The sequence below is a fragment of the Macrobrachium rosenbergii genome, chromosome 43 (genome assembly GCF_040412425.1).
Source record: "Macrobrachium rosenbergii isolate ZJJX-2024 chromosome 43, ASM4041242v1, whole genome shotgun sequence".
Lineage (NCBI taxonomy): Eukaryota > Metazoa > Arthropoda > Malacostraca > Decapoda > Palaemonidae > Macrobrachium > Macrobrachium rosenbergii.
Window position 1 is genome coordinate 30,194,125 of NC_089783.1, and position 13,824 is coordinate 30,207,948.

Below are 13,824 nucleotides of genomic sequence, written 5' to 3' on the forward strand. Positions count from 1 at the left end.
TAGTCTGCACGACTTGAACTGACACTATGATGAAAATGTGCGTATTCCTCATACCATTGTGTGTTAATGCAGCCTCGCTATGGCCTGAAGAGCGTGGGATCGAATCCATCCAAGGTAAATAAGGGCTTCTTCATTTATTTCCTTCCCGGAGTCAAGGCTGGTCTACAGAAGATGGCGAAATTAAAAAACAGATAATAAAAATGGAAGTTTTGGTAGAAGAATATCTTGCTCAAGTAAACGGTCAATTCCTTGAATGGCCTGGCTACACGCAACATGGCCGCTGATTTTGGTTAGATAGGCCAAATCGACCTTGAATGATGTTTCTCATCAGTATTTTTATATTAACTAACTGTCCTGGAAGCTGTGCATGTTTTGCTTTTTTTACCTGGCTTTGGCTATCAGTTGTAGGCTATCGATGGTGCTACGTCACTGATCCTATTGTTTTTTTTATCAATATTGCTCCCTTTTGGAGGAAAGTCCTTTTGATGTTGCCCGATCAGTGCATTATATCTGCGTTTAGTAACTATTAAGATGGTGCATAAACACGATCTCACTGATGAAGAACACTTACTACACTTTGATTAGCCTTGTTCCAGTTTTCTTGTTGTACAGTACGGAAACAACATCACTGCACAACTAGGCGTAATGGCAAATATCTCGCTCTTATCAGCACGGGTAACGTAAGACTAGGAAGAATCCCTACTTACAATGATTAGATTTGAGGACCACTTTCATAACCGATAACGAAATTACTTGATTATCTTACCCGAAGATGAGTCTTATAAGCGTTATATTAGAAATTGGACCTCTGAACAGCTAAAATATGCCTTCTCAGAACAAGTTTAATGTTTCTCCCATCCGAATCCTCCTAATATTTTGTTGACCAGTCAGTCAAAGCGATGCAGTCCTCAGTGCATTAACTCATAAAAATTTGAACCTCGTACTCTCTCTCTCTCTCTCTCTCTCTCTCTCTCTCTCTCTCTCTCTCTCTCTCTCTCTTTGTGCCATTTTGGATCAAAATTACACGGAAACGAAAGCGCACACATTCACACATACACACACATCAGATTTCGATAGAATTCAGCCTCGTCTAATAAGTAATGAGACGTGAACAACTGGCCACTTGGCAACCGTGAGAGAGTCGTCTATCTTCTACCAGATAACAACAGACAGGTTTCCTGTGGCTTATCTTTGAGGGCACCCAAGAGAGGTTGTTTTAGCGGCTAACCTCTTCAATTTGGCGTCACTCAGCTCGTGAATCTGAAAACAGTGGTGTTGCTGACAACACTTTGAACCTGAATTAAGCGCTGTAAGCATGAGAGAATTATAAATTTGAAGTGAGTGAGTGTTCTAAGCATCAAGCTGTGTGCTGATAAAATTCAATCAAGTCTTTTAATCATAACAAAACTTTACTTTGATTGTATGGATCTGTTCCGAAAAAAACTCGGCTGGTTTACAGAATTAAAGCCGATGAAGGCAGGAATTACGACAAGTGAGGCTAAACTAAGACAGCAGAGAGATAGGAAGGAATACAGAGACTGAAAATGGGAAGAGTAACGAATTTTCTCGAGTGTTTTTTAGCTCTCGAGTGATAACGCACGCAACTGGACAAAAGAATCATGTTCAGAAAAGTATTATCTATATGAATTACATTCGCTTTGGTGATAATGTCTTGCCTATGCGGGAGGAAGAGCAGACTTCTTATGAGTGCCCTTTTTGGCTGTTTATTTCTCTTGTATGTCAGACTGGATGAAGAAGGTGACGATTCTGAACCAGAGGTTACTAAACTTGTAAGTGACAAATTATTTGTTTCCAGTTCCTGGTTCTATTTTTAATGAATATTCAAAGGATTTATATATATGTATGTATATGCGGTAAGTGACAAATTATTTGTTTCCAATTCCTGGTTTTATTTTTAATGAATATTCAAAGGATTTATATATACTGTATGTATGTATATGCGGTAAGTGACAAATTATTTGTTTCCAATTCCTGGTTTTATTTTTAATGAATATTCAAAGGATTTATGTATATGTATGTATATGCGGTATATATATATATATATATATATATATATATATATATATATATATTAGATCGAATTCATCTTACCTTGGTAATAACTTACACCAAAAGGAAAATATATATGGCATGGCAACGACTTACGGAAGGGATGAGTCACGTTACTGTAAAATACCCAAAAGACATACGTTCGAATTCTGGCTGGGGAAGATGCTCTAATGGACAATGCCCTTTGTTTGTAAGTTATTCCCATGGCAAGGTGAACACGATTTCTAGGGGTATTTGTGATTTAGTTATTGTGAATATATATATATATATATATATATATATATATATATATATATATATATATATATATATTAGTGTGTGTGTATATATATAATATATATATATATACGGGTATATATGTATATTATATAGATCTAGATATAGATAAAGATATAGATGAATTGTATGTATACGTATAACTGTATATGATAGTGTGACAAGCAATTAAACGAGAAATAAATTTAAGCTCACAAGTTGGTTTGAACTTGCATCATGGATGCCCTGCGTTACAAGCACGCTACTTTACTGACTATGAAATGAGTGGCACATTTATGCACACTTGCTGTTTGGTCATTAATACTGTATACTCTCAAGGAAATACTCTCTCTCTCTCTCTCTCTCTCTCTCTCTCTCTCTCTCTCTCTCTCTCTCTCTCTCATCGATACCAATAAACGTCATCATAGCGGTGCGCAAGAGAGCGCGATACGACATACTTTTCAGAGTGGACTTCGAACTATGTTAGCCATAACATGCGTGTGCACACCCGGAAAGTATTGTTTAAGATTGATGATGGAATATTCCTTTCTTGTGTATTATATTCTTTAAACACCATATATTGTAGTAGCAGAGACGTCACTCAATTGTACGGAGTTACAAAAGAAAGCATTGCGTTGGGAGAAAAATGCGATCTCTTTCATGACACATTGTAGTAACAAAACCACCAATTCCTCTTCCTGAATTGCTCCCTTATCGTCTGTGAGACTCATACGTAACTTCTCTCAGGATTATCTGACTTTTATATCAACTTCATTATCATTGAGTGTATGAAGGCTTATTCTTCCTCTATTGGATTATATTTTGATGTGATTAAACCTTCTTTGGGTTATCATTATTAGAATGAAATACATCGATTTATTCGTCGTTCTACACTTTTTTTACATTTTGGTGATCATGATTCTTCTTTAGAGTGTACTAAGTACTCGTCATCATCCCTCCTGATTCTTGTGAACATAGATTAGCTTGCTTTCTGAGTTTACTTAAAGAATTATATTAGAACTTTCCAAAAAGGCAGGTAATACCATCCCGTTGCTCGGGAATGGTGACCTAAAGTGGACGCGATGGCACTGATCTAAACAGGTCAGTCAGCGGGCCAGGCGAGTTGCCAGATATGCCACTCAACTTACCATACCTGTAATCCCTTCCCGTAGGGGTGTAGTGCTGTCAGTGCACCTCACGCGGTGAACTGTAGGCATTACTTAAGGTTCTTTGCAGAGTCCCTTCGTCCCCTAGCTGTAACCTCTTTCATCCCTTTTACTGTACCTACGGTTATATTCTCTTTCTTCCATCCGCATTTCCTCCCTATCCTAACAATTGTTTCATAGTGCAACTGCGAAGTTTTCCTCCTGTTACACCTGTTAAACATTTTTACTCTCAACTTCCCTTTCAGCGCTGAATAACCTCATAGGTCCCAGGGGTAGGCCTTGGGCCTGAATTTTATAATCCTTCCCATACCTGTAACCCCACTGGACGGCCAAGAGGTTTTGACAACAGTGGTTGGAAGTGAAAATAACGGCGTCATTTTATTTGGAGAACGTTTGTGCATTTAAATAAAAACCATTTCAAACTAGAGATACCATCACCTCCAGCTGCTATCTCGGCATTTTCAATCGGTGCTACTTAACGTTACTGTCTTCTTTGGAAATTTTAGCTTGAAGGTGTAATTGCTTTTCCTCTCCTCTATCTCCCGTGGAAAAAGAAGGGGGAGGGCGTTACCCGCCTACAGCTTGTCATGCACGAGACACTGTAGACAGTAATTAAGAATTCTTGCAATACCCATTCGGCCTCGATGCAGGGAAATTTTCATCTAGATCGAGATGCCCATTAGTAAGAGAATAATTCATCATTTTGGAGGTGTGGATTGCACATGGGCATGGGTAACTGTAAGTAAGTTATGTGTTGCGTTTAATGCATTGGTGCTCTGTGCTTCACAAGAGAGAGAGAGAGAGAGAGAGAGAGAGAGAGAGAGAGAGAGAGAGAGAGAGAGAGAGAGAGCTCTTATTATCGCCCATGCTACTGATTCATGTCCATCTTGGCCAAGGAAGTGTCAGAAAACGAAGTAAAGAAGGACTAATTTTCAGTAAAGCAACGAATGGATTTTAAGAAAATAGAGAGAGAGAGAATGAATGAATGTACTTGAACAGAGTATAGATGCATTTATATATTTACATATGTAATGTGTGTGTGTATATATATATATATATATATATATATATATATATATATATATATATATATATATATATATATATATGTATGTGTGTGTGTGTGTGTCTGTGTGTGTGTATGCACGTATATGACACACTGTACACTCGTAGTTGGTATACAAATATTAATATGCATTTTGTAATATTCATGTTTAATGCCATGCAGTAACGCCTTATATCTTAGTACCTTGCAGATGCCCCTGCGAAGGAAGTCCTGAGCAAAGTGGGAAAAGACCTGGTAAGTGTATCTGCATAAACAGACATCTTTCTTTGTAATGGGCGAGTGTCTAAAGAATATTGATGCAAGAGACAGTACCTTAAAAACTGCCAATATAACAGAAACATTTTTTCGTATTTACTGACGAAAAGTTTCAATTTGCTCACTGGCTCATTTGCCAATGAAAGATCAGATGGCAGTGCAGTGCAAGGAGTTGATCAAAATTCAAAATAGAATACAGAAAAAATAGAACTTTGATGGTGCACAATAAAAGCAAAATCGTACTTGGTCACATACACCAGTGTTTTTATCCTGTGGCGTTGCTTATTTCGCAGATAGAGAAAGTGGTGCTTCCTGCGTCGTGGAATGCGTCAGAGGAACTCCATGCCCGCTTGGCATCACGGCGTCGGCACGTCAAAGAGGTAACAGAAAAATAACAATGTTTTTTTGATGATTAAGAGCATTGGCCGGCGTTCAAAGAAAATTCTTTTTTATAGCTTTACCTTGAGAAGAATTCTGTTCTACCCCTTGCTTCAAGTAACTGCTGCATGTCTGTCTGTCCGTCGGTCTGCCTGTCTGTATTTTCACAGACACGATGACATCCCTTTAACCGCAGTTGCAGATCAGAATATCAAGTTTAGAATAGCATCTATATTGGCCACTAGTTCTCATCTCAGGAAGTACCACAATGTCGTTTGTGTGTGTGTGTGTGTGTGTGTGTGTGTTTTTGGTCAGTTACTCAATTCATCATGTTAAAACGAGTAATCCTCAGATATTCTATTTCCGATGCCGTTCGAAAATAAATCCTTCCGATTTTGAAAATGGAAATGTGACTCGATGTTCTCGCTTCACGACTCGGCTTCATAACAGTGACAGAACTACATAAATAAAACATAATCAATCATGAATATAAATATTAAGGATGATAAAAACTATTTTATAAAACTATGATCATTTCACAACAGGTATGTCACCGATATGATCTGGATCAGCCAAGAGCTGATTACCAGGTGAACGCCTGGGAATTCTTTATAAACTACGAGTATAATCTCATCTGGTGTAATGTCTTCAAAGCGGCCTCCTCGACATGGCTCTGGAACTTCAACATGCTCGCTGGTTATTCTGAAAGGGAGTTGCTGGCTTCGAAAATCGCGCCTGTGGAATTGGCCAGACAGCGATATCCCAGGTGAGCAAACTTCTTCTCTTTCCAAGCTCTTCGTTGGTAGAGTTGTGGCCTGGAAACTCCCTAGGCCCGAGTTCGCCTCTCCGCCCGGCTAATGAAGAGTTAGTGGAATTTATTTCTGGTGATAGAAATTCATTTCTCGCTATAATATGGTTCGGATTCCACAATAAGCTGTAGGTCCCGTTGCTAAGTAACCAATTGGTTCTTAGCCACGTTAAATAAGTCTAATCCTTCGGGCCAGCCCTAGGAGAGCTGCTAAACAGCTCAGTGGTCTGGTAAAACTAAGGTATACTTAACTTTTTCTTCTCTTTCCCGTTTTGAATGGGTCCTCAGGCGAGATTTCCTTGATGAATCGAGCGCACAGGAACCAAAACACTTTTCAACAAATGTTTTAACAATTTGGAATTCTATAATAACTTTTTCTGTCAATTTTTCACGTGACGGAACATAAAGGATGTTGCAGAGGTTAATGAACTTTTTAAATAGTTACAAAATACTTATTTATAATCGTCACGTTCCTTCTCGAGAGTGATCTTATCTAATCTTGTATTCTTGATAGATGAAGAATGTTTGATAACTTTAAGGTGTGTCACAAAATTTCATGTCAGAAATTTAAGATACTGATTTCTCTTCATAGAACTTTTCTTTTACCCTTTGCTCATAGTTATTCTCCCTTACGATATTTTTGCTGACAGTTTAGTCCACACTTTTATAATCTAACAATTACTAATTTCTTAGAGAGAGAGAGAGAGAGAGAGAGAGAGAGAGAGAGAGAGAGAGAGAGAGAGAGAGAGAGAGTGAGTGGGGGGGAGAGCCTTAGAGCAATATAAACTATATGTTAATTTTACTATTAAGCCTTGAAGGCAAACATTGTTTCCTGTTGATGTTATATTTCCAATCCTGATAAATTTGACCAAAGGACCATTTTGATCAGGATTCCGCTTTAACCAATTCCTGTTTTCTGTAAAAATATGGCTGCACAATCACCAACCTTGGTAGGATTCTGCACCCTAGGTTAGGGTGATTAGGCTACATTATTCCAGACCCACGTAGGATGCTGCACCCTATGCTGGTTAGGTTGGAATGTACTCAATGGCAATTATGACGCTTCGTCTTAGGATGGTTAGATTGGGTTGTATCATGCAAATGACGAGGTTAGAATAGGTAAGCGATTATATCCTACACAGACTTCCTGAAAGGGTGATGTTAGACAAAAAAAAATGCATAAATAAACAACTCTCTCCTGAGATAAACTCAACAAATCTTTGGTTCGCGACCAACAGCTAAATTTTTAACTAAAAGAAAGGACGCTGGCGGTTATCTAATAATATTTACTCTGACAGTTGACTATTTTTTATCCTTCAGGCCTACTGTGAAGCAGCTTCACCAGGCCCTGAATTTCAAGCCCCAGCCTCTGACCTTCATGATTACGAAGAATCCTCTACTACGATTGGTTTCTGCATACAGGTTGGCTCTCCTGGCGTGGTCTCAGTACATGTATATATGAATAAACACAAACGTAACATATATATATATATATATATATATATATATATATATATATATATATATATATATATATATATATATAATATATATATGTATGTATGTATGTATGTATACATATACTGTACATATATGTGTATGTGTGTATTGTTTGTTCTTCAGCACAGGTAGCTTTGAACATAGCTGAACAAACACAAAACTTTATGTACGATTTATAAACCTCCCACCTATTCTCACAACTGAAATCTTTCTTGACTAAACAGAAACAAGATCCAGAACGGAAACGCCATTTACGTGCCGCTCTTTAGTCGCATTTTCAAACGGTACAAGAAGTATGGCCCTCCTGTGCCGATGGTCCCTAAGAATGGCATGTCCCCCTCGAGGGTCAGGGGGAAATACGCCCCCTCTTTCTCCCAGTTCGTGCAGTACGTCCTGGACGAAGAAAAGGCTCAAAAGACCTTAGACATGCACTGGATACCGCAGTCTAGGTTCTGCACCCCTTGTCTCGTCAACTTCAACGTTTTTGCCAAGGTGGGTTGCCTCGTAGGCTGCCAGACATAACTGTGTTGGCTGTCAGGTTTAAACGCTTCCCATTCTTATCTCCCTCGTCCTCTTCCTCTGTCCTAGCCCCTGCTTCCCGTCCTTATTATCTTCCCTACATTCTCATCTTCTTTTCATCTTCTCTATCATCTTTCCCACTTCCCATCTTCCTCGCTTCTCAAGTGTCTTCCCTTCCTCGTCTGTCTTTTTCCTCACGTCCTAGCCTCTTCCCTAACTCCCTATACAACTCTTCTCTTCGTGTGTTGTTTTCCTCAATTACCGTCTTCTTCCTTATTCTCCTATCTTTTCCCCCCGTTCCTCCTCCATACTTCTCATCCTCTTCCTTACCCTCCCCTGTACTTTCTTCCCCCACTTACCATCCTTTCCTACCTCTCTCTCCACTGCTCTTCCCCCTCCTGACCTCTATATCTCCCTCACTTACTGTCCTCTTCGTCACCTCTTTATCCTCCCTTATTCCTTTCCCACCATCTTCCCTATTTCCCATCCTGTTTTTTAATAATAATAATAATAATAATAATAATAATAATAATAATAATAATAATAATAATAATAATAATAATAATATCCTTTATTGCAGCTCAGCGCCATATACATGGAATATACAAAAACAATACACGCAATACACACAATCTAGATACATCTAGGTACATAAGATAACATGATCAAAATAATAATTATCATCCCCACTCCCCATTCTCTTACTCCTTTCACTACTCTCTCTTCCTCTTGTTAACTTTCTCTTCCTGTCTGTAACTTTAAAAAAGGAATGAAATAAACAGCTAGGGTTGTATAGCAGAAGGGTTTGTGATATCAAATGCCTAAATATCGAAGGCCGCTTCATTAAAGTTTCGTGATTTATCATAAAATACATACCAGTTAACAATGATAACCACTATTAATTGTTTTCTTGTTATTGAGTCTGTTTAGAAAATCCTCCTGATCTTCCCTTTTTCCTGTTAAAACAGACCGAAACGTTAGACGAAGATGGTAATTACATCATATTCACTTCAGGTATGTAAGACTGGTAATTACATCATATTCACTTCAGGTATGTAAGACTGGTAATTACATCATATTCACTTCAGGTATGTAAGACTGGTAATTACATCATATTCACTTCAGGTATGTAAGACTGGTAATTACATCATATTCACTTCAGGTATGTAAGACTGGTAATTACATCATATTCACTTCAGGTATGTAAGACCATCTATTTATTTCCCGGTAGGAGGATGAAGGGGTTGCCCTCAATAAGTAATTTTTCATTACTTTTCACTTTAAATGTGTTATTGCCTTTTATTTTTAATATAAAGTGAAAGATGTTTTCTGTCATTTACATCTCACAGCTGAATTATAATTACTACGATTATCCTACAGCTCATTATTACTGTTGTCAGTTTGGGAAGAGCCAAAATTTATCTTAAGTTTTATGATTATTCATTTTCTTACACGGTATTTCTGTTGGTTATAAATTGTAAAGTATTAATTACATTTCTTCACAGTATGGTTGTTCATATTGTACCTCAGTTACTTGAACGAGCTGCTTGGTAATTCGAATATTTCATGTTCTCTTGGCGCTTCTTGAAAAGTGAATGGAATTCAAAGTGCATAGATCATTCTTCATTGTTAGTGAGAGCAAGAAGGCCCTCAGTGCTTTGTCAAAACTCTCGTTTTTAAGCTGACAATTTCATTTTCAGGTTTGAATAAAGTCATCAAACCAAAGATTATCAACCGTTCCCTCAATGGGTCGAGTGAAGACATAGCCAAAGAATTCCTTTGTCAGTTGACAGATGAACAGTTCCAAGGATTGCTTGAGCTTTACAAGTACGATTTGGAACTCTTCCAGTATGAATCTGCTTCCCTGCGAACCTGTTGATATTTGCAACTGAAAGAAATTAAAGTGAGATGACATCCTCGTGGACATTTTTATAAGCCATCAGCCGAACGGGATGTGATTCGTCTTCTCTTCACAGCTTCACTGGGTTTGCAGTTGCCCTAGACATGTATGTGTGTGTGTGCGTATGTGTGGGAAACACACCATTAAACATCTAGATAAGGCGCAGTTGCCCTGGACTTAACGTGTGGTAAAGACCCTACTAAACATCTAAACAGGAGCTCTTGCACTGGACTTGTGAGTGGTAGGTAGTCCACTAAACATCTTAACAGGGTGCTGTTGCGCTGAACTTGTGTTGTGTAAAAAGTTCAGTAAATAACTGAAAAGGGTTCAGTTGGACTGGATTTGTGTATGATAAACACTCCACTGAACATTTAGACTAGGTGGTAAACATTCCAGAAAACATCTCCATAACGTTGCCGCGGGCCTGTGAGTGGCAAACAGTCCACTAAACTTCTGGTTAAGGTACAGTTGTCCTGGGTAAACATAAATGTGTAGAAAGCAGTGAAAGGATGAGTACTGAAATCCATTTGTGTCATTTTAAAGCTTTTATACTCAAGATTTAGGATTGCACATACTAATGACCCTGCTATTATGGAATTACCTTGAAAGGACCGTACAGTACCTGGGAAATAATTAGAAGAATAAATGTATCATGATAATATGTCGTGATAATATTTATCATTACAGAAATAAACTGTCTTAATAGTAGTGGTCCTTTTAATGCTGCTTTTCTTTAGGATATATAGACTGCTTGAGAAATCTTTTGTGTTAGATTTCTGTTTTTGAGAAATCAATTACGTGTGATATCTTTGTGTAATTATTTCTGTATATTGTTATTTCCAGTGACCACTCCAAATGGTACTGAAATGTACTGAGGTCTTTCCGCTCCATTCAAATCATTGAAGTATAACCATTTAACCAGGTGAATAATTGTTAGAAAAAAATGTATATGATTATTTTTTGTAGGTGAGATATACAGTATGACAGCCTTGTGAGATTAAAGTATTTCAGCTCAATGTTCTGGTTAAACTGCCTAATAATGATCGAAAGTGAGAATAGTTCTTTGTCAGACACCGTTCTGCTGTCTTCATGCTGATATAATTCTAGTGGCTGGATTTACGGCGTAGTTACCAGCCTTATATGTCCCAGAAAAAGTGTTTACTCAAATCTGGTAATGTATAATTTGTAAAATTATTTTATCAATAAACATAATTTTTTGCTTGTTTTGTTATAGGTGCACCTTGTTCTAGATAAGTGAATCAAGTGTGATGTAGTATGATGGTGCTGAAAGGTAAGTTTGACAGTAAAGTATGCCTCTCTAATGACCATCGAATTTTTCTAAATCAGTACCCAAGTACAGTCCCGTAATTGTTTTACAAAGAAGACATTTCTGTAATTAAGGTAATTACAGGGACGCTCCTTGCTCTATATATCTGCATGAAAATGGAATTCTCATACTTTGGGTACATAGTAAATCTTTGGGATAGCTTGTTTGTGATAAACAATCTTTTTGCTTCTGTTATCTATATGAATGTCTCCCCAAGCCTTATTTTACATTCACGGAAACATTGCCATCTCTGAACTGTAATGGAAACATTTACACGTGACAAAGGTCTAGGAAGCAATTTCAAATTTACACCACATTTACGCTAAAAAAAAAAATACTGCTGTAAGTGAGAATTTTGCATCAGTGGTTGAAGCTAACTCAAAATCAATCACTTGCAGGCCGCTCTATGAAGCGATTGGCCGTCATGTGGTTCCTAATATTATCGTGTGTTTATAAAGTGCTCGTTTCTGGTAGTTAAGGCTGCCTTGAGTTACTGTAAAAGTAAAGCTTGAGCACCCAGATGAATTTCAAGAATGATCCCTAAGTTTGATACAGTAACTTACTTGACATTTTGAACCTTCACTATCCCTACTTTCCAAACAGAAATTGAAAACTGTATCCTGAACATGCAAAATAAATTTTTACCAGTTGCTGGACTGTTTGACAGTCGTTCAAGAAACCATTAATAACTGCATAGGATTTATTTTGATGTAGATTTTCAGTTAGAATAGGGCTCTCTTAATTAGTTCATGATTAGCTTGATATTAATCCTTCATAGGTATAAGCATAACCAATTTCACAGGAAAATTTCGACTTGAAACCATTGACCAGTGTTACATTTTAGCAAAATGAAGCATATGGTAGTTGTAACAGTACGTGTCATTTCCAGAAGACACCGACAGAGCAAAGTAAATCCATACAGATTATAACCACTACATTTTATTGAAAGCTATTTTCCAGAATTTATTTTAATGCTTTCCCTTATGGCCATTAGAAACGGGTGACTGGAGAAGAAAAACATATTCTATAATCCCTTAATCAACAATTTCCAACAAAATATCCCACTGAAATAAGAACTCGCTTCTTTAACAAATGGGGTACGTGGTGCAAGAAACAAGTGGCATATGCTATAAAAAAATTCCCTATCTTAAGAATGTAAGTCGGTAAACACCAATAGCAAGTCTGAATTAGGATGTCTGTCCGAAGTAGTTCGGTCCAGGACAGTCCTAAGACTATAATTGCAAAATATTCTGTTCAACTTCTGCAGCATCGAGAAAATGTCTTTATCAATTTTAATGTTTTTGTTTTACAATAAAACAACCAAGAGTTTTTTAAGAAGTTGGTTTATGTATTTTATTAAATGTTTATATAAGAGAGTATTGAGGTATTTTAACTGGCTAGATTTATCATGATTTCAATGAACTTTTGTGTGTAATTATATAAACTTAGTTACCGAAAAGTGATATCATAACAATAATACAAATCGTCATAGAATATAGGTGTACAATGAAGGTTGTACGTTAAGTAAAATGTTCATGTACATGAACAGATTTCATGTGCATAGGGCAGATACTACGTTTATATTGCCTTTTTTCAGCAACGCAAAAGCTGTACGGAACCCATCTTCGACTATGTCTATCCTTTAACGGTTCATGTATCAGATTTCATTAAGTACCACATTTATACTTTCACAAGCATTAAAGAGTTTATCCTTAAATACTACAACTACTTAAGACAAATATCCGTGCTATCTGTGATGATGATGATGAGTCAGTCAAAAATATACTTTAGCAATTCTTAGGACCCCTGCACTGAGTCCCATGTACGGATGTGCAATTCAGATATCGGGATTGCTAGCCCTGTGCCATCCTCCATCTTGCGGCAACCCATAGCAGCTGAATAATCACCAGGAGCACAATTCACTGCTTACGTCATCAGCAACACAATGATGTGGAATAATAGCTCACAAGAATATAAACTCGTTGGTGGACTAAAATTTTAAGCAATAATTTTAATAGTCATGCATTTTTTTAGGCAATGGTTTTAATAGTCATGTATATTTTTTCTACAAATATTCAAATGAACTCTTCCGTTCTGCTTTTAAGTTACTCAAAATGTTTTAAATCTTTTTTTTTTTTTGTCTATCTTTGGTCTGATGGGTGACCCAATTCTATATCAATCAGCTGTATATTGCGAAGAAAGTTATGACGAGAAAACTCTCAGCAATTACCTAATCAACGACTTGACATTGTATCGCCAGTAACAACAGTCAATCACTCTGGTGGAGACAGAGCTCGCCACCATTTTATTTATTTTTTTTTTTTTGACGTAACAAGGACGGAAAGTGACTGTTTTTGCTAGAGGCTCCTTGTTTCTGGGCCATCCGGGACTGGGGAAGGCTTGCAGGCAACCGGTTAGTTTTCAGTTGTGCCCAAAAAGGTGTGGAGGTACTTTGTGTCAGTGGCGTTTGTGAAAAATTCGTCATTTGTATTATGCACATTGTCAGTTATTGATAGTTAAGGTACTGTTGCGTGATCAGTAATTATGTGGTCATGCATGGAATGGTAGTGGTTTATATTA

At 37.3% G+C, this 13,824-nt stretch overlaps 1 protein-coding gene and 1 long non-coding RNA gene across 3 annotated transcripts in view; one reads left to right on the forward strand and one right to left on the reverse strand.

Annotated features, from left to right (window-relative positions):
- Positions 1-680, reverse strand: part of LOC136828726 (uncharacterized) — a 13,234-nt gene extending 12,554 nt beyond the window's left edge. Inside the window, exons 1-2 of the long non-coding RNA XR_010850201.1 lie at positions 386-680; positions 55-162 (exon numbers count right to left, since the gene is read on the reverse strand). This is a non-coding gene — a long non-coding RNA (uncharacterized lncRNA). The remainder of the gene's footprint in view (positions 1-54; positions 163-385) is intronic.
- A 2-nt stretch (positions 681-682) lies between these two features.
- On the forward strand, positions 683-11,137 carry LOC136828723 (carbohydrate sulfotransferase 9-like). Of its 2 annotated transcripts, XM_067086877.1 has the most exons (8): positions 986-1,790; positions 4,738-4,791; positions 5,106-5,192; positions 5,736-5,956; positions 7,319-7,420; positions 7,723-7,990; positions 8,986-9,031; positions 9,718-11,137. In XM_067086877.1, the coding sequence occupies exons 1-8, from the start codon at positions 1,668-1,670 to the stop codon at positions 9,894-9,896; spliced, it is 1,080 nt and encodes a 359-aa protein (XP_066942978.1). In that variant the 5' UTR covers positions 986-1,667; the 3' UTR covers positions 9,897-11,137. The 2 variants fall into 2 exon arrangements, with proteins under 2 accessions (XP_066942979.1, XP_066942978.1); XM_067086878.1 differs by lacking the exon at positions 8,986-9,031 and having other exon boundaries at positions 683-1,790.
- Positions 11,138-13,824: the final 2,687 nt, after the last annotated feature.

What these genes read in the sequence shown, in the direction of transcription:
- LOC136828723 (XM_067086877.1), top strand. Translation starts at nt 1,668, where the DNA reads ATGTCTTGCCTATGCGGGAGGAAGAGCAGACTTCTTATGAGTGCCCTT. An exon ending in AACCAGAGGTTACTAAACTT is followed by an intron (nt 1,791 to 4,737) that starts GTAAGTGACAAA and finishes CTTATATCTTAG; the next exon opens with TACCTTGCAGATGCCCCTGC. An exon ending in GGCGTCGGCACGTCAAAGAG is followed by an intron (nt 5,193 to 5,735) that starts GTAACAGAAAAA and finishes ATTTCACAACAG; the next exon opens with GTATGTCACCGATATGATCT.